The following is a 22,084-nucleotide window of genomic DNA, read 5'->3' as shown; positions in this document are numbered from 1 at the left end:
TCCTCTCAGTAGTAGCGTGCAGAACTTGAAGCAGTCTAGCAGGAGGTGCACCGGCGTGCGTGGCAGCCTGCGCCTGCATGCATTCGTTTCCCGCCCAAGGACTGGCTCAGTGGCTGTGTCCTTGCCACAGCCCCGCCCAGGAATGCTCCGCCCCGGAATGCCCGGCCACGCCCCCATCGTGCCCTGCCCAGCCCCATTGGCACTACGCCACAGTTTGAATCCCACCACCATGGGAACCTGTTACTAAAATTTTTGGATCCCACCACTGGCTAAAATTCTTAATCACCGGGCAGTGGTGGGATTCAAATAATTTAACAACCGGTTCCAGTGGTGGGATTCAAATAGTTTAACAACTGGTTGTTTACAAGCACCCTTTTAACAACCGGTTCTGCCGAAGTGGCATGAACCAGCTGAATCCCACCACTGTCGCCGAGGCATTTAATATTGAAATTAAGAGCAAATGCAATATCTGCTTTCTAGCAATCTCTGCAGTGGCGCAGGAGCTGCGCCGCGCCGCAGCTAAATGCTGTCCCAAAGACCACCCCTGCCAGCGGCATATTCCCTGAGCCAATTTAATTATACAAGTTGGCCTTCGGTGGTTGCCTCCCTCTCGCCCTCAGCAGCACAGATCTGCTTTCAGCTGACTAATCTCGGCTCGAGGCAATTTGGAAACTGCAGTGTCATGTGAGGATTTACGAACGCCGTTGGCAAACTTAGTGTGTTTCCTCCCTGGTTTCCTGTTTGCTGCTCAGCTTCCTGTTTCTCCCCGGTCCCTTCAAAGGAGAGGTTGAAATGCAGAAATAGGTGGGAGGCCAAAGCTGGGTTTGGCTGGAGTTCAGGCCAGGAGGTTGAGCTTCAGAGAAAAATGAATCCCTTTGGAAGTTGGTGTGATATGTCTGAGAGCTCAGCTGGCTTCCTGCCTGACCTTTTAGATCAGTGATGGCGAACCTTTGGCACTCCAGATGTCATGGACTACAATTCCCATCAGCCCCTGCCAGCATGGCCAATTGACCATGCTGGCAGGAGCTGATGGGAATTGTAGTCCATAACATCTGGAGTGCCAAAGGTTCGCCACCACGGCTTTAGATGTACCTGCGCAGAGCGCATAGAACAGTGGTGGCGAACCTATGGCACGGGTGCCAGAGGTGGCACTCAGAGCCCTCTCTATGGGCACGTGTGCACAGAGTTCGTCATGTGATAATAGTGTAATTATTCAGGGAGATTATTAGCAATAAACCTAAGATCTAGTTTTGGGGAAGCAGTGCAGGTAACCCTGTTAAGCGCTGTTAAACCCTGCTGATTTTCATGCAAAGAACGAAAGCGTGATCCTTTACCTGGGAGTAAGCTTGGTTGCTGGCAATGGGGCTTGCTTCTGAGCAAACCCTCCTAGGGTCGTGATTCACCCGTTCGAAGTGTTGCACAGTTGCTTCAAAGCAAAGCCACCGACTACCACCAAGCTTACTCATGAGTAATGCATGCCTCTGAGCCAACCGTTTTTTCTATACTAAAACCTCAGTACTCAGGTTAAATTGCCATGTTGGCACTTTGCGATAAATAAGTGGGTTTTGGGTTGCAGTTTAGGCACTCGGTCTCGAAAAAGTTCGCCATCGCTGGCATAGAATGACGTGTAAAGTTTTGGGCTTATCTGGAAAAGGGGATTGCTGGGCTGGAAGAAGTCCAGAAAAGGGCTACGATGAGTCAAAGCTGATCCAATGCAGAGACAGCCGCGGTCGCGTTTGCAACAAGCGATATTGATTTTTAAAAATTTATTACCTTGCCCGTCCTGAAAAGTTGGGCTCGGAGTGGCTACAGCCATTATAACTTCATATGATAATTGAAATTCTCACAAAACAATTAGGCATAAAACCGGGGGGCCGGGTACAGAGAGAGAAGAAGAAACAACGGATCACCAGGAAAGAATTTGAGCCACCTGGGGTCCTGATTCATGTTGGGGAAATGCAAAAAAAGGGGGAGTGTTTCACTGTGATTGCCCCCCCCCTTCAAAGACTGTAACAGAACACAGCAGTGGTGTCATTGATCAAAGCTGGGGTAGGTGGGAGGTGGAGTGGTCCCCTTACCTTGCATGTCTAGATCTAAATAAGGTCTGCATGTAGTTGTGTTTGCTCTTTTCAAACAGTTTTTTAAAAATAAATAATACTATTATTGAAAAATAATCTTATTTTTAAATACATAATACTATTATAAATAATACAAGTATTTACAAATAAATAATAGTTTTAAAAATAAATAATACCAACAATAAGAACATAAGAACATAAGAACAAGCCTGCTGGATCAGACCAGAGTCCATCTAGTCCAGCATTCTGCTACTCGCAGTGGCCCACCAGGTGCCTTTGGGAGCTCACATGCAGGAGGTGAAAGCAATGGCCTTCTTCTTCTGCTGCTGCTCCCGAGCACCTGGTCTGTTAAGGCATTTGCAATCTCAGATCAAGGAGGATCAAGATTGGGAGCCAGAGATCGACTTCTCCTGCATAAATCCGTCCAAGCCCTTTTTAAAGCTATCCAGGTTAGTGGCCATCCCCACCTCCCGTGGCAGCATATTCCAAACACCGATCACAGGTTGCGTGAAGAAGTGTTTCCTTTTATTAGTCCTAATTCTTCCCCCCAGCATTTTCCATGAATGCCCCTGGGTCTAGTATTGTGAGAAAGAGAGAAAAGTTTCTCTCTGTCGACATTTTATACCCCATGCATAATTTTATAGACTTTAATCAATGCTAGCAGGTGCCAGTAAGGATACCAGTCTGCAGATGGGACCTAGGGACCCCCCCTCCCCGAATTACATCTCCTCTCCAGAGATGAGTTTGCCTGGAGCAAATGTATTCTTTGGAGCACAGGTGTCAAACTCACGCCCTCCAGATGTTATGGACTACAGTTCCCATCATTCCCTGCCAGCATGATGCTGGCAGGGGATGATGGGAGCTGTAGTCCATAACATCAGGAGGGCCGCGAGTTTGACACCTATGCTTTGGAGAGTGGAATCTATGATATTGTACCCCCGTTGAGGCAGACCCCCAAAGCTCCAGATATTCCCCAATACAGAGTTGACAACACTGTCTCCCCATCCCCCACCAGTGGCCAGAGAAGATCTGGGAATCTTTCTGTGGTGACTTTTTGTGTGTCAAGTCCCATCATGTCACGCCTGACTTGCGGCAACCCTAGATTATTGGTAATAATTTCAACATTGACCATACCCCATCAGCCCTTGCCAGTATAGCCAAAGCTCTTGTTGGGAGGGACTGATGGGAATTGTAGTTCATGAACATCTGGAGGGCCGCAAGTTTGACACCCCTGCTGTAGGGTTCTCAAAACGGAGACGTTTTGCCCTTTCCTGCCTCCGTGTGGGATGGAAGAGTTCTGAGGAAACTGTGACTGGCCCAAGATCACCCAACATGCTAGAAGGAGTGAGGAATCGAACCTGGCTCTCCAGGTTAGAGTCCACTGCTCTGAACCACTGCATCACGCTGGCCGTCCTTAAGACTCCGGTTACCTCTTTTGCCTCAAAGTAGGTTAATCCTCGGCACTTTCCCACGCAGTTTTCCAGCCATGCTGATCATGAGGTCAAAGGTAATAATTAAAGCATGTCTGCAGACCTTAAATACTACATGCCCCCCCCCCCTTCGCTTGCCACCACAACTGCTGTCTCCACACAGTGACCTTGCTTCTTCCTCTTTTAGTTCTAAAAAGCTCGGAGCCCCGTTCTGCTGCTTCCGTCGTTGCTTGACTTTTGTTAACTTTTAAATGGCTAGCATTCCGGTAAGATGATGGTAGCAAGGGGAAGATAATAATCGTGTGCCAGAATCACTGTATCGGGTAACCGCCAGCATTTCACAGATGCTAATAGGGAACACTGTTGTTTGGCTGCAGTATGCCAGCTCAGGAGCATTTGAGGATCTGGAAACACAACGGGGAAAATCAAATGAAACAGGTGTTTATCCACTTGGATATACTGTTCCTTTTGTTGTTGCAGTATGAGGCACTCACGGGACAGGGGACGCAACGCCCCGGGTGTGCCCTGGTGCTGGGGCGTGGCGTGCACCCCGGGCGCCGTTCTCCCTCGCTCCACCTCTGGGTTAAGGCAAGGTGAAGAAAGCTATACAGTCTTAATGGTTTCACAACCAATCTCTTCAAACACTTCCTGTGTTCCAATTGTGTGTACAGATTCTGAAGTTCTGTTGCTTTATGAACGTCATAATATGTAATCAATCTGTCTTCCAGTTGTGTGTCCAGATCCTCAAGTACTTGTGCTTGTGTGTCCAGATCTTCAAGTACTTGTGCTTTATAAATGTACTAATATGTAATCGTTCTGTTTTCCAGTTGTGTGTCCAGATCTTCAAGTACTTGTGCTTTATAAATGTACTAATATGTAATCGTTCTGTTTTCCAGTTGTGTGTCCAGATTTTCAAGTACTTGTGCTTTATAAATGTACTAATATGTAATCGTTCTGTTTTCCAGTTGTGTGTCCAGATTCTCAAGTACTTGTGCTTTATAAATGTATTAATATGTAATTGTTCTGCTTTCCACATCCTCAAGTTCTGTTGCTTTATGAACATAGTAGTATGTAGAAGAAGAAGAGGAGGAGTTTGGATTTATATCCCCCTTTTCTCTCCTGCAGGAGACTCAAAGGGGCTTACAATCTCCTTGCCCTTCCCCACTCACAACAAACACCCTGTGAGGTAGGTGGGGCTGAGAGAGCTCCGAGAAGCTGTGACTAGCCCAAGGTCACCCATCTGGTGGGTGTGGGAGCATACAGGCTAATCTGAATTCCCCAGATAAGCCTCCACAGCTCAGGCGGCAGAGCTGGGAATCAAACCCGGTTCCTCCAGACTAGATACACGAGCTCTTAACCTCCTATGCCACTGCTGCTCCTTCTTAATAGTACACAATGTGGCTAGATATCTCCTGGGATTACCACTCACCTCCAAGTGGCAGAGTTCAGTTCACCTGGAGAAATTGGCTGATTTGGTGGGTGAATTGGATGGCAATATGCTCCATTGAAGTCCCTCCATCCTCCAACCCTGCCTGCTTCAGGTGTCACCACCAAAATCTCCAGGTGTTTCCCAACCTAGAGCTGGCAATCCAAATCGGAAGGTTTGCTTATTGTGTACTTCATTTATACTCCACCTTTCTTTCCAGTAGTGACCCAAGGTGGATCACCCGATTCTCCTCTCATCTATTTTATCCTCACAACAAACCCTCCAGGTAGGCTAGGCTAGGCTGAGGTCACTCAGCAAACTTTCATAGCAAAGTGGGTATTCAAGCTTGGGTCTTCCAGATCCTAGTCCAGTGGTGGCGAACCTTTGGCACTCCAGATGTTATGGACTACAATTCCCATCAGCCCCTTCCAGCATGGCCAATTGGCCATGCTGGCAGGGGCTGATGGGAATTGTAGTCCATAACATCTGGAGTGCCAAAGGTTCGCCACCATGGTCCTAGTCCAACTGTCTAACCATTGTATTGCTGGCTTTTGCTAACAGAGTCGTGAAATTGAAGCACTGACAATGTGGGTATGCACTTGTGCTAACCAAAACAATTAAGTGTGTGTGTGTGTGTGTGTAAAAGTTTGACCTTTAGTACACCCTCATAGGCCCTTTCTGCACAACACAAATAAAATGCTTCCAGGTAGGAAATAAAGGATTTCCTCCATGGAGTTCCGCATGGGTTTTAGCCCAAATAATTTTACTTCCTGTCAGAAAACGTTTTATTTGCATGCTGCTGCCCAGCAATTCTGTAAAGGCTTTGAAAACATTTTCCCTTGCAGTGTAATCTCTTTAAAACATTTCCCAAGACTCTCTGCAGTTCCCAGACTGTCTTGTTGGCGTCATTTTCTGAGCTGACGTTGGCCGTCCTGGATGTATTTCCATCGTTTTTTTAAATTTGGGGGGGATCTACATAGCTAGGTAGACATGATTCCTAGAGAACTAGGGCTTTGAAGCTTCGTAGCTACAAATCTATGGCCCCTTCTGCACAGGCAAAATAATGCGTTTTCAAATCACTTTCACAACTGTTTGCAAGTGGATTTTGCTATTCTGCACTGCTTCAAAGAGCACTGGAAGCAGTTTGAAAGTGCATTATTCGGCATGTGCGGAAGGAGCCTATGAAAATGTTTTTAAAAATCAAAGCAACCACAAAATGGCAGCGAGGAAGCATTTTCAAGGGAGTGAGTGTGGAGAAATGGGGTTTTTTGAAAATGTTTTGCATGGGGGTTGTGTGGAAAGGGCCCTTATCTCTCAGAAAGGGAAAACAGGGACAGAGAGCTGCTAGGGCAAGAGACAGAGCGTAAGGATCACTGGAGTGCGTGACGTTGCAGAGTTGCAAAGGGTAACCATAATGTATTGGCCCTCTTGGGTTGCCATACTATGAAGCGCTGGCATTAACTCTCTTAACAAGAGTATTTTCACACAGGCTGATTCCGCATGGGCCAAAAACAGTGGTGTGAAAACGGTGTGGAAACAGTATAAACCCTTTTACACCGTTTTAAACCCTTTTACACCATTTTCACACCGTTTTCACACTGCTGTTTTTGGCCCATGCGGAATCAGCCACGCACACACCCTCTGGATCGGTGCTTAGAACCGATGAGTCAACAGATTACAGTCTATTTTCCTCTCTAAGATCTTTGGAGTGTACCATATGCAGTCCTGTGCCGGGAATCTGGACAACATCTTCTAGAGACCAGGGCCTGGATGCTTACATCTAAGTTTTGGATTAGACTGTGTTCTAACACGGAATCCAACAGTCTTTAATTTATATAGCGTTGCCAGATCTACCATCTTCGGACTGGTGGTCACTCATAATAACTAAATTATCTTCACTTGACCTATCTCTAGAGCCGGGCTGGCGAACCTTTGGCACTCCAGATGTTGTGGACTACAATTCCCATCAGCCCCTGCCAGCATAGCTAATTGGCTATGCTGCCAGGGGTTGATGGGAATTGTAGTCCATAACATCTGGAGTGCCAAAGGTTCGCCACCACTGCAGGCTTCCCCCAAACAAGATCCTGAGTGCTATCAAAAGGAGGCTTTTTGGTCAAGAACAACAATTTCTTTTAAGTCAAGCCAGGAAGACTAGGTTTCCTGTCAGTTATGGCATTCAGCCCAAATTAGGAGAGATGCCTAAATACTTGTCTTTTTTGACAGAGCCCAAACATAAGTGGGTAATAACAAGGGCCAGATGTAATGCACTCCCCACCGCTTTGTTCTATGGCCAATTACAGAACATTCCAACTCATGACACGTATTGTCCCTATTGTTTGAATACGCCTCACGCTCTTGTGCGTATCCTTTTTATCTGCCCCCAATACTCAGTGTTAAGACATACCATTCCTGCCCTCGAGTCTGATTCCAAGCCAAAGAATCTCTGTAATGGAAAGTTGGTGCAATTGCTGGACTATGGCCATCATGAGGACATTGAAAGCATTGCAATATTTTTATTGCGCTTAAGATGCATACCTTAGTGATACCAATCTCTATCTCATAAGAACGTAAGAACTAGCCCGCTGGATCAGACCAGAGTCCATCTAGTCCAGCACTCTGCTCCTCGCAGTGTCTCACCGGGTGCCTTTGGGAGCTCACATGCAGGATGTGAAAGCAATGGCCTGCTGCTGCTGCTGCTGCTGCTGCTCCTGAGCACCTGTTCTGCTAAGGCATTTGCAATCTGAGATCAAGGAGGATCAAGATTGGTAGCCATAGATCGACTTCTCCTCCATAAATCTGTCCAAGCCTTTTTAAAGCTATCCAGGTTAGTGGCCATCACCACCTCCTGTGGCAGCATATTCCAAACACCAATCACACATTGCGTGAAGAAGTGTTTCCTTTTATTAGTCCTAATTCTCCCCCCCCCCCCCCAGCATTTTCAATGAATGCCCCCTGGTTCAAGCATTGTGAGAAAGAGAGAAAAGTTTCGTGTTCGTTCTGTATCTGATTTTAAGCTCCTTTTATATTTCTCTTTTATATTTATCCAATGCCTAATAAAGGTGTTGTTGTATTTTCACTTTCCAGTTCCAGTTCAAACTTTAGTTAGCCGCTTTAGTTTTCCTTCTGATGTACCTTTTGTAGAAATGGGGTGAGTAGGGGACAATAAGAACAATGGACCTGCTAGTTTAGAAATGTACAGTCCTAATTTTGAGATTGAATCAAAACTATTGTGCAAGCGTCAGGGTGAAGCTAGCCATCTCCAGTATAGTTATATATATGCCTCCTTTCTCCTGAGCGTTTTGGGTATTAACCCCATTCAGCCATGTTTTGAAGAAAGGGGCAGGTTTTATACACATTGTTTAGGGTTGCCAGGTCTGGTTGAAAAATACCTGGAGATTTTAGGGTTGGAGTCTGAGGAAGTGGGGTTTGAGGAGGGGATGAACTTCAATGGGGTATATAGTCAATCTAATTCAATAAGTTTGTTTAAAGAGCCATTTGTGTCCTCGTAAACACATCCATTAGTCCCACTATTAGTTGCTTGAAGATGTAATCTATTCTTGAAGGAGGCTGAAACGTGCGTAGACCCATGGCTCTCACCAGCCGTTGGAGAGCAGTTGGAAGAATTAGAGTTAATTCCAATATTAACAGACATAAGTTCCTGTGCCCAAGATAGGCCTTCCGTCTGAGTGGGGTTATAAACATCTCTGAAAGCACGAGGATCCAGTTCGAGTTCTTCAGTACTGATCACAGGATAGGTCTCTAATTCAGATGGAGATGAGGATGAGTGGTCTCTGGGTATACACTCCAAAGAGGGCAAAAGTGAGCAAGTTTCTGAAATTTTAGCAATGGGGTATATATGTTCCCCTAGTGTCCACCTTCCAAAATGTCTAGTTCCTTCAGTTAAACTGGCCTCTTTCCCTAAGAGATCAGTATCAGTGGTGGGATCCAAAAATTTTAGTAACAGGTTCCCATGGTGGTGGGATTCAAACAGTGGCGTAGCGCCAATGGGGCAAGGCGGGGCATGACGGGGGCGTGGCCAGGCATTCCGGGGGCGGGGCATTCCTGGGCGGGGATGTGGCAAGGACGCAGCCGCTGCGCCGCTCCTCGGGCGGGAAACGAATGCACGCAGGCACAGGCTGCCACGCACGCCGGTGCACCTCCTGCTAGACTGCTTCAAGTTCTGCGCGCTACTGCTGAGAGGAGGGGCGTAACTAAGGCAAAAATCCCGTGGCAAAATCACCAATTAGTAACCCCCTCTTGGCACATACAAATAATTAGTAACCTACTCTCAGGAACCTCTGAGAACCTGCTGGATCCCACCTCTGGATCAGTTGCTTTACTAGGAGGTCCTCAGCTACCCCCTGGAGTTTGGCAACTCTAACGGTGCTCTCATATGTCTATGGGAGTCTTCTTTGGATTAAGGTTTTCCGTTGCCCCATCAGAGTCTCCCTGTCACAAATATTACACCCATGCGTATTCCAACTCACTAGGTGAGTATCATTTTAACATTATCTTACTATCACAAATATACAAAAAATGTTTAGTAAGTACACCGTCAGGTATGGCTATAAAACCTCTAGATTAGGTTTTTATTTCGGCAGTCCTTTGTCAAGCCAATCTGAAATGAACAAATGCAAGTGTCAATTAATCCTTTCATTTTCATATAATTAAACAAAACCCCAAAGAACCCTCCCAATGCACTTACAATTGTTGTACAAAGTATTCTTTTTCTTACTCCTCTAGGAGCCCAACTGTTTTTTTCTTACACTATACAAAAAATAAAACATTCATATTGTTCAATATTAAACCTACATTTTCATATAAATAATAATACAACGTTTTTCATTGTAAAAATTCACCCAGATAGTTTCCAAACTGAATTTCAAGTTTCACTTCAATGGCTCTTCTTCTATACGAGCAAACAGAAGGGGAGAAGAAAGAAAAAGATGAGGAATAAATTCAAAATATATTTGTTCTAGGGTGTTACAAAAGTAATCAAACACCTTTCCAATTATATAAGTACACTTACTAAATAGTCCTTCTCTCTGGATATCAGGATCTCATGTGAGAGCACAATACCCTTTCATCTTCAGACTTGCTGGTTATCAGGCACATGCACTAAGTATCTGGGAGGCTAAAATAAAGTAATAAGCATTCTGCCAGTAATGTGACAGCTGGAAGCCATGGTTATCTCAGTCTGGACTGGTTTGAGCCACTGTGTATTAAAGTCATTCAGCAAGTTGGCAGCACCAACCCCTTTGAAGGTTGTTTGCTGAGTTTGGTTTATTTTGGATCCTCCCATGGCCCCCAAACAGATGAAACCCTGTTATGTTCCATTTGTACTTTGATGCTGAATTTGATTGTTTCAGAGTTTAGGCATATTGAAGCCATCCCAAATGTGTGTATATATGTGCCCTCAGGTCACAGCTGACTTAAGGCAACACTGTAGGGTTTAGTGCAGTGGTTTTCAACCTTCCTAATACCACGACCCTTTAATACAGTTCCTCATGTTGTGGTGACCCCCAACCATAATGAAAATGATATATAACAATAGCTTTAACAATACAAAAGATGTGTTTTCCGATGGTCTTAGGTGACCCCTGTGAAAGGGTCGGTCGACCCCCAAAGGGGTCGCGACCAGAGGTGGGATCCAGCAGGTTCTCACCAGTTCCCGAGAGGGGGTTACTAATTATTTGTGTGTGCCGAGAGGGGGTTACTAATGGGGTCCGCTTTTCCATCTCCACACCCTCGCCTCCCCGAGAGGCATACTGCCTTTGAATGTGAAGGTTCCATATAGCAATTGTGACGAATAATGTCACTCCCTGAACTGGGTTAATCCCTTTCAGGTACTGCAATTCATGGATTCTCAGCCTTTTGTACCTTTTATCTCACCAGTCTCTATCAAAGAACCTGTGTGTTTCACCATTGCTGTGTTCAGATTTGTGAGTTGGGGCATTTTCTATAATGGGATGATGATTTAGAAATGACCTGGTGCAAAAAAAATTTTTGGGGTCGTGGTGGGGTGGCTGCCCATGGGGGGGGCATCCAACTCAGGTTTTGCCCAGGGCTCAGGTTTGCCTAGGTACGCCTCTGCCCCCTTTGCTGAGGGGGGGGGGCTGGCGAGGGAACCTGTTACTAAAATTTTTGGATCCCACCACTGGTCGCGACCCACAGGTTGAGAACCACTGGTTTAGTGGGTTCAGGAGACGTTCAGAAGTGGTTTGCCGTTGCCTGCCTCTGCATGGGTTGAAAGAAATCTGAGAGAACTGTGACTGACTCAGGATCACCCCGCAGGTTTCATGCGGAGGAGTGTGGAATCAAACCCTGTTCTCCGCATTAGAGTCTGCTACTCTTAATCACTACGCCACTCTGGCTCTCAAAGGATTCCACATGGGAGACACAGAGGTGGGATCCAGCAGGTTCTCACAGGTTCCCGAGAGCAGGTTACTAATTATTGGTGTGTGCCGAGAGGGGGTTACTAATGGGTGATTTTGCCACGGGATTTTTGCCTTAGTTACGCCCCTCCTCTCAGCAGTAGCGCGCAGAACTTTGAGCAGTCTAGCAGGAGGTGCACCGGCGTGCGTGGCAGCCTGCGCCTGCGTGCATTCGTTTCCCACCCAAGAACCGGCGCAGCGGCTGCGTCCTTGCCACAGCCCCGCCCAGGAGTGCCCCGCCCCCGGAATGCCTGCCCTCGCCCCTGTCGAGCCCCGCCCCGCCCCATTGGCGCTACGCCAGTTTGAATCCCACCACCATGGGAACCTGTTACTAAAATTTTTGGATCCCACCACTGGGGAAACACCAATTGTTACCCTAATGAAGGCCAGTAGGGATGTATCTATCTGTGGCAACTACTACATACATGGGTAAGTGCCATGGATGAACCCAGCAGAAGGTTTTCAAGGCAAATGAGATACGTAGGTAGTTTGTTAGTTCTTTCTTCTGCAGAGTCTTCCTTGGTGGTCTTCCATACAAATATTGAGTCTGAGATTTGATCAGATTGGGATACACCAGGCTGCCTTCCCACACTGGCAACTACTCACACACCATAAATGACCCCCCTGCAGAAATTCAGCCGAGATCTGTCCCTTGTGCCCACTTTTCACGGTACATGAGCTACCAGGCCCTGTGCCAGATAGTGGGGGTCAGCCCACATCAGAGGGACTTGACACATTTCCCCCATAAAGATCTAATCCGTCACATCCTATCGCTCCCTTCCATCCAGCAACAATAATCAGGCTGAGTGGACGGTCAGAACAACAAAGGATACATCACAATGGATTAAGGATGATTGACATCATCATCGTCTTGCTTGTTTCCTCCTGACACAAAACAGCCCGTTCTGAACTGCTGCAGGCAGGCGTTCTCCTGAGCTGGTAATGGGCAGTTGATGCCTAGATCGTACGCACCTGGTCCCTGACTTGAATAAGCAAAGGCGGTTGCTGATAACAGACACAGGTGGAGTCCAAAGGTCCCTGAATATATTTGCCCCCTCCCCCCTGACTACCCTACCAGTGGCGTAGGAGGTTAAGAGCTCGTGTATCTAATCTGGAGGAACTGGGTTTGATTCCCCGCTCTGCCGCCTGAGCTGTGGAGGCTTATCTGGGGAATTCAGATTAGCCTGTACGCTCCCACACCCGCCAGATGGGTGACCTTGGGCTAGTCACAGCTTCTCGGAGCTCTCTCAGCCCCACCTACCTCACAAGGTGTTTGTTGTGAGGGGGGAAGGGCAAGGAGATTGTAAGCCCCTTTGAGTCTTCTGCTGGAGAGAAAGGGGGGATATAAATCCAAACTCCTCTTCTTCTTTTTCTTCTACATACTACTATGTTCATAAAGCAACAGAACTTGAGGATGTGGAAAACAGAACGATTACATATTAATACGTTTATAAAGCACAAGTACTTGAGATCTGGACACACAACTGGAAAACAAAATGATTACTTCTTCCTCTTCTTCCTCTTCTTCCTCTTCCTCTTCTTCCTCTTCTTCCTCTTCTTCCTCTTCCACTACTACTACTACTACTACTACTACTACTACTACTACTACTACTACTACTACTACTACTACTACTACTACTACTACTACTAGGCCTGAGCTCCTGATGCTGGAAGGAGTGAGATTGGAGACAGAAGGGGAGGACTTATATGATGACTATTAACTTCTCCCCTGCTTCTGAGGCCATCAGGCAACACGGTTATTTAGTGCACAGCATTGCTGGGAGGCATTATTTTCTCTCCCACAATGCTCAGAGGTCCCAGAGTTCAAGAGATATGTCACCTTACAAAGAGAACGTTTAAACCAGAGGCCTACCCTTGCTGCTCAGCCAATAAGTGATCCATAATAATGGCAATACTCTTGCGCTACTAATTGATTAATTAAGCTACTTAGAAAAAAGAATTAATTAAGTTACGTAGACTCTGTGGTCTGTACCGTTGTGTAGAGCTTAATGAAACTAGGATCCTACTATGCAATTGTGCATCATTTAATGTGCCATGTTAATGCCTATTCTTTGCTTCAGTTCTGTTTGGTTGTACTGTTCCTGTTACATTGTATATTCAAGGTGTAATCTGCCTTGAATCCAAGTGAGAAAGGTGGACTATAAACAATGTTATAACATAAGTGGGACGGAAACCATGTTGGTCGCCATCACAGACAACTCAGGATGCATCTAGACTGAGGCGGGTCAGCACTGCTGGTGCTGTTAGACTTCACTGAAGCATTCGACATGGTTGGTTATGATATTTTGGCCCGCTGTCTTGCCGATGCTGGTATTCGAGGTTCAGCCTTAAAATGGTGGGCCTTGTTTCTCTAGGACTGGGGACAGCAGGTGGCACATGGGGTAATGGGGACACAAGTTCCAGAGGAATCTCTTTTGTTGTGGCATGCCACAAGGGGTTATCCTCTCCCCAGTGTTGTTTAATATCTACATGCGTCACAGTTTGTTTGGAGCTTTGCGCTGCATTGTCTCCAATATGCTGATGACACTCAACTTGTTCTGTTGATGGATGGCCAGTTGGCTGCCACCCCAGGTGTCTTGGCACAGTGTCTGGAGGTCGTGGTTGGTTGGTTGGTTGGTTGGTTGGTTGGTTGGGGTTGGGTTGGGTTGGGTTGGGTTGGGTTGGGTTGGGTTGGGTTGGGTTGGGTGGAAGGAAGGAAGGAAGGAAGGAAGGAAGGAAGGAAGGAAGGAAGGAAGGAAGGAAGGAAGGAAGGAAGGAAGGAAGGAAGGAAGGAAGGAAGGAAGGAAGGAAGGAAGGAAGGAAGGAAGGAAGGAAGGAAGGAAGGAAGCAGTGCGGCACCTCATCCAACTGCATTATATGAAATGGAATATTTTAATTATATTTGTAAGCTGCTCTGAGCCCAGCCTTGGCCAGGAAGGGCAGGATATAAATCTAATAAAAATAAATAAATAAATAAATAAAATAAACAATCCAGGTTGTGACTTGAATATACATCTTCAGTGATACCAAAATCTTGCCTAAGCTGTGAGTAGGGCAAGGACTGATGTTGTTACACTTTGGGGGAAGGGGTTGTTCCAGTGGTGGGATTCCAATAATTTAACAACCGGCTCTGGTGGTGGTATTCAAATAATTTAACAACTAGCTGTTTACAAGCACCATTTTAACAACTGGTTCTACCGAAGTGGTGCGAACCTACTGAATCCCACTACTGGGTTGTTCCACAAAATATGTTGAGAAGAAAACCTGCATGCCCAAAGTGTCTGTATTTACCCAGGTCAGTGTAGATTTTCTGGTCCCTGATCTCGATAAATCACTTCCTATTTTTCTCCTGGGTGACTGAAATTTTGCTAATGCGATTGTTAGAGATGACCTTTTCAGAAGTTAGTTCCTTTCATTTAAATCTCTAGAAGTTCATTCTTTAACTCAGTGGTTCTCAACCTGGGGATCGGGACCCCTTTGGGGGTCGAACGACCCTTTCACAGGGGTCGCCTAAGACTCTCTGCATCAGTGTTCTCCATCTGTAAAATGGATAAATGTTAGGGTTGGGGGTCACCACAACATGAGGAACTGTATTGAAGGGTCGCGGCATTAGGAAGGTTAGACTGAGCCCTCCAGGGGAGGGCGGTATATAAACCTAATAAATAATAATGATAATAATGATAATAATGATAATAATGATAATAAGGTTGAGAACCACTGCTTTAACTGGTGGTGGAAGATGCATCTTGTGTCTGGAGCATTGGTGTGCAACCAAGTTGCATGAGTGCATTAAGACATCAGTCAATCTTTATAACAGACATAGGCCAGCATAACATAAATAAGATACAAACAATTAGGATCTATTAAAACAATAAATATATAAGAACATAAGAACTAGCCTGCTGGATCAGACCAGAGTCCATCTAGTCCAGCATTCTGCTACTCGCAGTGGCCCACCAGGTGCCTTTGGAAGCTCACGTGCAGGATGTGAAAGCAAGGGCCTTCTGCTGCTGCTGCTCCCGAGCACCTGGTCTGCTAAGGCATTTGCAATCTCAGATCAAGGGGGATCAAGATTGGTAGCCAGAGATCGACTTCTCCTCCATAAATCTGTCCAAACCCTTTTAAAAACTATCCAGGCTAGGGCCATCACCAACTTCCGCTGGCAGCATATTCCAAACACCAATCACACGTTGTGTGAAGAAGTGTTTCCTTTTATTAGTCCTCATTCTTCCCCCCAGCATTTTCAATGAATGCCAATGAATGAAGACATGTAGCGCAGTCTACTGTTTCACACACCAGTATATTTAGAACTGTCAGGAGTTCCTATATTTTAGGATAATGATGTTTTTCACATTGGAGGCAGAAGAGGGCTCACATGTTGATCCTGGATATGAGAATAGAATTGTTACAAGTGGGGAGAACCATGAGGATGCTTCTGTCTTCTTTTTGCTCTGGTCACCTCTCCTTTTCTTCTTCCCCTCCTACCTACCTACAGTCCCAGTTTTTTTCTATCCTTCTGCCTCCATGACACACCTTTTTCTGTTCTGCAACTTTTCTTCTTTTCCTCTCCAGCCAGAGGTGGGATCCAGCAGGTTCTGACCAGTTCCCGAGAGTGGGTTACTACTTATTTGTGTGTGCTGAGAGGGGGTTACTAATTGGGTCTGCTTTTCCGTTAGAAATCCCATGAGGTCCAAAAATCATGAAGTCCTGTTGTTTCCTATGTGGCTGGTTAGCGAAGGTAGAAAACGGGATAATTCTCCCTGTTGGGCTGTTTTAAAAACATGTTTTAGAAATATGGTCAAGTTCCTTGTTGAAGGAAAGTCTCCTTCTTTTGATTTCTAGAAACAAAATTAAGTATTTGAAAGTATTAAGTATTTGACAGGCAGTCAATTAGAGGAGAAGTCGTTGTTTCTGTTGGCAGTAGACGATAGGGCTTGCTATAAATTAAGTTTAAATTATGGACAGAAAGATACCAGCTGGAAATTAGGAACTTTTTTTTTACAGCAAGAGTTTTTTACAGTAACAGAGAAATTATGAATGCCCCGCCCCCGGAATGCCCGGCCACGTCCCCGTTGTGCCCCGCCCAGCCCCATGGGCGCTACGCCACTGTTTGAATCCCACCAACATGGGAACCTGTGACTAAAATTTTTGGATCCCACCGCTGCCTCCCTCCCTTCGGTCTTTTACCTTTTCTAGACTCTCCGCTCCCCCTACTTACTGTTAACTGAGACTCAAAATCTTCCGAAAAGTTTATTGCAGGTTGCCTAGCAACCCCCAAAATGGGTGCGGAGATCTCACAACAAGAGTTCAGGGACACATTTTTCTTAAAGAAGCAGACATTCCTTCCATGATTTTGGAGTTTTTCTAACCCTCTGTGTGTGTATGTGTTTTATCTTTCATATTTTTTTATGTAAACCCCTGGTTTTTTCTTTAGGCTTGTAAAGTGATATCCCTGTTTGTGTCTAGCCCCATCGTGTGGATGTCTTGATCCACGCTCCAGAGCCTCATTCAGAATTAGATATAATTATATCTTTTCGTATCTGAAAAATTGACAGCGATGAGCAACTAGAGCAGTGGTGGCGAACCTCCAGGTGTTATGGACTACAATTCCCATCAGCCCCTGCCAATTGGCCATGCTGGCAGGGGCTGATGGGAATTGTAGTCCATAACATCTGGAGTGCCAAAGGTTCGCCACCACGGAACTAGAGAGAGATTGGAGGGAGATAATGCCAACAGCCTTTGCCCGTGTGGGTGGAGACCAGCCGCCAGTGTTTCAGAGGCTCGGATGGAAATCAGCAATCAAAGGGTGCCCTTGGACTTTCTTTTATCTGATTCTTTTTTAATCTTGTTGCTCTTCAGGTTATGATCCCAGCAGCGTTATCTCTGTGTGGAGAAACTGAAGTGAAGCAAAGCGAGGGAGAGCTATTTGTAAGACCAAAGGTTGCCAGGTGTGCGAGAACAACAAGCTAGAATCGGAACACTGCAATTGCCTTCACTACGTAAGGTGCCCTGCTTTTTATTCTTTGGTCCTTATTCATAGTCCAGCAGAGATCCAAAACAGCTTTTCTGGGTTGGTAGCTCGGCAGGGGAGCCATATTGAAGAGCATTTTCTTCTTTTTCCTCAGACCAAGATGTTGCATTTGGTTGCTCTCCTCCTCCTGTTCGTAATTTTCCGGCTAGTCTTGGGTCTTCCTTGGCTGCAAGTGATTCCAGCCCTCTTGATCTTCTACTTGGGGTCCGGTGGATGGCGATTCCTTCGTGTAGTCATCAAAACGGCGCGTCGGGACATAACGTAAGTGTCGGGTCCACCGTCTGTCCTTCCGAGTGTGACTTCCCCAGAGAGCAGGGCCTTCTTAAGAGTCTGCAGAAACCAGGTGTGACTGTTCAGTCTTATTTTCCTCCTTGTACCCTCAGTTTGAACAGGTATACTTCTCATCTTCGCAGATATAATTTATATTTGACCTCTGAATTTTAGATAATACTATCTGAAGGTTTTATGTCTCAGAACACTGAAATGCAAGAACGGTTGCACAAAAGCCCCTGTTGGATTCACTTGCAAAAGTGCCACTCTGCTTCTGTGAATAGGGGGAAACATTTATTTATTTATCTTTAGACTTCTACCCCACCCATTCCCCTGAAGGGCTCAAGGCGGCAACAACAATAAGACAATTCCATTAAAATCACAACAAACAGATTAAAACAATATAAACAGATAACAGTACTAACTAAAACAACCCAACTCTCCAGATGGAGAATTATCGTTGTACCCCACGTTAACGCCCCCATCCCCAGGAAGCCAAAAAATATGCTATAGCTATTAACATCCTCCCATTGTGTACTGCAGAGGTCCTCAGCCTTTTCAATCCCAGGTTTAGCGAAGTTTGGTTCAGGGGGTCCAAAGTTATGGACCCCCAAAGGGGGTGCCCTATCCCTCATTCGATGATGAGCTCCAATGGGAGCTAATAGTAGATGGGGCTATTGGTATCTATTTTTTATTTTTGAAATTTACCAGTAGCTGCTGCATTTCCCACCCTTAGACTTATGCGCGAGTCAATAAGTTTTCCCAGTTTTTTGTGGTAAAATTAGGTGCCTCGACTTATATGCGGGTCGACTTATACACGAGTATATACGGTATATAAAATGGCCCCGTAGAGAAGAAGAAGAAGAAGAGTTTGGATTTATATCCCCCCTTTCTCTCCTGCAGGAGACTCAAAGGGGCTTACAATCTCCTTGCCCTTCCCCCCTCACAACAAACACCCTGTGAGGTAGATGGGGCTGAGAGAGCTCTGAGAAGCTGTGACTAGCCCAAGGTCACCCAGCTGGCGTGTGTGGGAGTGTACAGGCTAATCTGAATTCCCCAGACAAGCCTCCACAGCTCAGGCGGCAGAGCTGGGAATCAAACCCGGTTCCTCCAGATTAGATACATGAGCTCTTAACCTCCTATGCCACTGCTGCTCCTGCTAGGAATCCGCTCTTGTCTGCTTTCCTAGGCAAAGTTCTGAGGCTCTTTTAGTTTGCTCTTTCGGGCCAGGCTGGACTTTGGACTTCAGAGGATGCCTGTAATCTGAACTGGCAATTTGCCTGATCCAACACCAGGAAACTGCCTATAACCTGGCAGAACCAGATCCTGGGGGGGGGGGGGGGGACGAAACCTTGCGGAGACTTAATAGATAGGAAACAGTTGGTATCTTTTAGGGTGTGATCAAGCATCTGATAGGCAAGACAGTTCCTGACAGGATGAACTCCATGATGTGGAAGAAGATTGACAGAAACTCTGCAAATGAAGGGCAGTTCTCTTAAAACCAGAAAAACCTCACAGTTTCTGTTACAGATGGGTGCCGTACATAATGGCAGCTCCAGGCCAATGACGCAAAAGCAAACCTCAGACAAGAAAGGGGTTTCTGTATACACCAGGGGTCTTCAAACTATGGCCCTCCAGATGTTCATAGACTACAATTCCCATGAGTCCTACCACTTGGCCATGCTGGCAGGGGCTGATGGGAATTGTAGTCCATGATGCGGTTGGCCTCTACCTGGGCCAGGGCCTTTACAGCCCTGGCCCCTGCCTGGTGGAACACTTTACCAATTAGCATCTCGGCACTCCCCCAAAGTGGACCTTTGGAGAGTTCCGCAGGGCCTGTAAGACCGAATTGTTCCGCCGGGCGTTTGGGGGGGCCGACCGCTGATGTGCGCCCCTCCCTCCCTCCCTCCTCCTCCCCTCCTTTCTCACGCCTGGGCCCCCACTCTTAAGTGGGGCCCCTCAGCTTTTTTGGGTTTGTTTTCCAGGGTGGGTGAAGTTTTATGAAGTTGTTGGATGCCGCTGTAATTTTATTTAATCTGCTGTTTTAATCGGGGTTTTAATATTATTGCTGTTATTACTCTGTTGTTCACCGCCCAGAGCCCTTCGGGGGAGGGGCGGTATATAAAATTAATTATAAATAAATAAATGAACATCTGGAGGGCCATAGTTTGAAGATCCCTGGTATACACAGGGAGACTCCCGTGTATGTAGAAAAATACGTCTTTTGTAATTTGCAGAAACGATGGGAAACCTTTTCAAAACGCCTCATGGGGACCGAGGTGTGGAATGTTAGGAGCAGTTGAGAGATAGGGAAAAGCAAACTGGGGCAAGAGGAATAATCCTACTAAAGATCCTGAGAATTTGTGGCATAAGCATAGGCATAAGCATTTTTTAATTGTCATTGTGCACGCACAACGAAATTTACAGCAGCATTCCTCGATGCACACAATTTCAGACTCATACCCCATCCTCACTTTCCCCTTCCTCCACCCATCCCTACACAACCCCAAACACATCAACACGAAGCCACGGAGTTCAGCATCGCCACAGCTCTAGAGTAGAAGCTGTCTCTAAGCCTCTTTGTCCTAGTTTTGATAGACCTGTATCGGCTCCGGCGGGTCGGATGGTAACAGTCTTCAAAAGCAAGAGAGTGTGCTGGATGAGACGGGTCTCTCAGAATATTTTTGGGCTTTCTTTAGGCTTCGGGAATGAGTTTGGGTTGTGGAGTTTCTCGGGTTGTATGGTTAGAATAGCAGCATTGCCCGATGCTGATTTTCGCCTTCATGGCTGGCATCTTCAGAGGATCCTCTGAAGATGCCAGCCACAGATGCAGGCGAAACGTCAGGAGAGAATGCTGCTAGATCACTACCATACAGCCCGGAAACCACACAGCACCCAAGTGATTCTGGCCGTGAAAGCCTTCGACAAGACAATTATAGAGTTCTTCCAAGGAGAAAGAGAGGGGTTTGGGGGAGTGTCCCACCCCCCCCCCCCCCGCCCCGCCCCGCCATCTCACACAATTCTGGATAGTCTCTCAATCTGTAACCCGCAAAAATTGGAGTGGGGGAGAATGTGACAGCAACTTCAGGTGGTTTTTTTGTGGTTCTGTAATCTCTCTGGCAGGCCTCTTACCTGTTCCTTGTACTCTGTTTTGCCAGCACGGGGACCGTCGTCTTCTTGACGCGTATAAGAGTTTGGTGGTACGTGAAACAGAAATACACCATCCCCAAGATATTCCAGGAGACAGTGCAGAGACACCCGGAGAAAGTGGCTCTCATTTTCCAAGGGACGGGCGAGTCTTGGACTTTCCGGGATCTTGATGAGTATTCGAACAGAGTGGCCAACCTCTTGTACGGGCAGGGCTTCCGCTCCGGGGATGTGATTACCTTGTTCATGGAATCGTGCAACAAGTATGTCGGCTTGTGGCTCGGCATGGCCAAGATCGGAGTGGAGGCGGCTCTCGTCAACTCCCACGTGCGGAAGGAATCTTTGTTACACTGCATCAACATCTCCCAGTCGAAGGCGGTTGTGTTTGGGGGTGAGCTGGCTGAAGGTGAGACGGGGAGAGGTTCGGGAAGAGGGAGAGGTTTTATGGCAACTTGCCAGATCCAAAACTTACTGCGCAAGAGATCAAACATCTAAATAGTAGTGGTGCCTCCGGGTAATTACAAAGGCCCCGATCCACCAGGAAAAAAGTGAACATTGTTCTTGGTTCACAGCTGTTTATTTTATTCATTTAGGCCCCTTCCGCACATGCAAAATAATGCATTTTCAAACCACTTTCACAACTGTTTGCAAGTGGGTTTTGCCATTCCGCACAGCTTCAAAGAGCACTGAAAACAGTTTGAAAGTGCATTATTCTGCATGTGCGGAATGAGCCTTAGTTTGTTGTTTTAGTTTAAAAACATGTATTTGCTGCCTTTCTTCCATATGGAGCTGTATTGCCTTGCAATATAGTGAAAATACATTAAAACTCAAAATTTTAAAATCACAGTTTAGGACTGCGAGTAAATTAATCAAACGTGGTCCTAAATAAAATGGGGTTAAGCTGCCTCCTAAAGTTCAAAAGCCTTCCTGGAGAGGTTGTGGGGCTGCAACTGAAAACGCCCTCTCTTGTGATGGGACTGCCAGGAAGGTCTCTCTATGTGCTCTTCATTCAGTATGACGTACATGAGAATTTTCATGACATACTGTACAGGGGCGGAGCAGCTGCGCCTGGGGCATGCATGCGCCCTGTATCACAGCCGCTGTGGCAATTCCACCCGCCTTTGGAACGCCTCCCACACCGGCTGTGCATCTCACGGTGTTTTTCCTTTGAGCTGCCGCGTTCCCATCCGTCCCCGCATGCCACGCCACTGTACTGTACCTCTTCAGTCAGATTACCCAACATGCCATCCATGCAGAGGTGGGATCCA

The 22,084-nt window shown here is 46.4% G+C and overlaps 1 protein-coding gene across 1 annotated transcript in view; it reads left to right on the top strand.

Moving 5' to 3' along the window:
* The window catches only part of LOC125441557 (long-chain fatty acid transport protein 4-like), a 67,566-nt gene that overhangs the window by 21,892 nt on the left and 23,590 nt on the right, over positions 1 to 22,084 (top strand). Inside the window, exons 2-4 of the mRNA XM_048512165.1 lie at positions 17,228 to 17,372; positions 17,494 to 17,660; positions 20,828 to 21,222. Of these exons, the coding sequence (XP_048368122.1) occupies positions 17,500 to 17,660; positions 20,828 to 21,222 (556 nt within the window). The 5' untranslated portion in view covers positions 17,228 to 17,372; positions 17,494 to 17,499. The remainder of the gene's footprint in view (positions 1 to 17,227; positions 17,373 to 17,493; positions 17,661 to 20,827; positions 21,223 to 22,084) is intronic.

This window comes from Sphaerodactylus townsendi, linkage group LG12 (assembly GCF_021028975.2).
Source record: "Sphaerodactylus townsendi isolate TG3544 linkage group LG12, MPM_Stown_v2.3, whole genome shotgun sequence".
Taxonomy (NCBI): Eukaryota; Metazoa; Chordata; class Lepidosauria; order Squamata; family Sphaerodactylidae; genus Sphaerodactylus; species Sphaerodactylus townsendi.
This window is presented reverse-complemented; position numbering and strand designations above follow the sequence as displayed.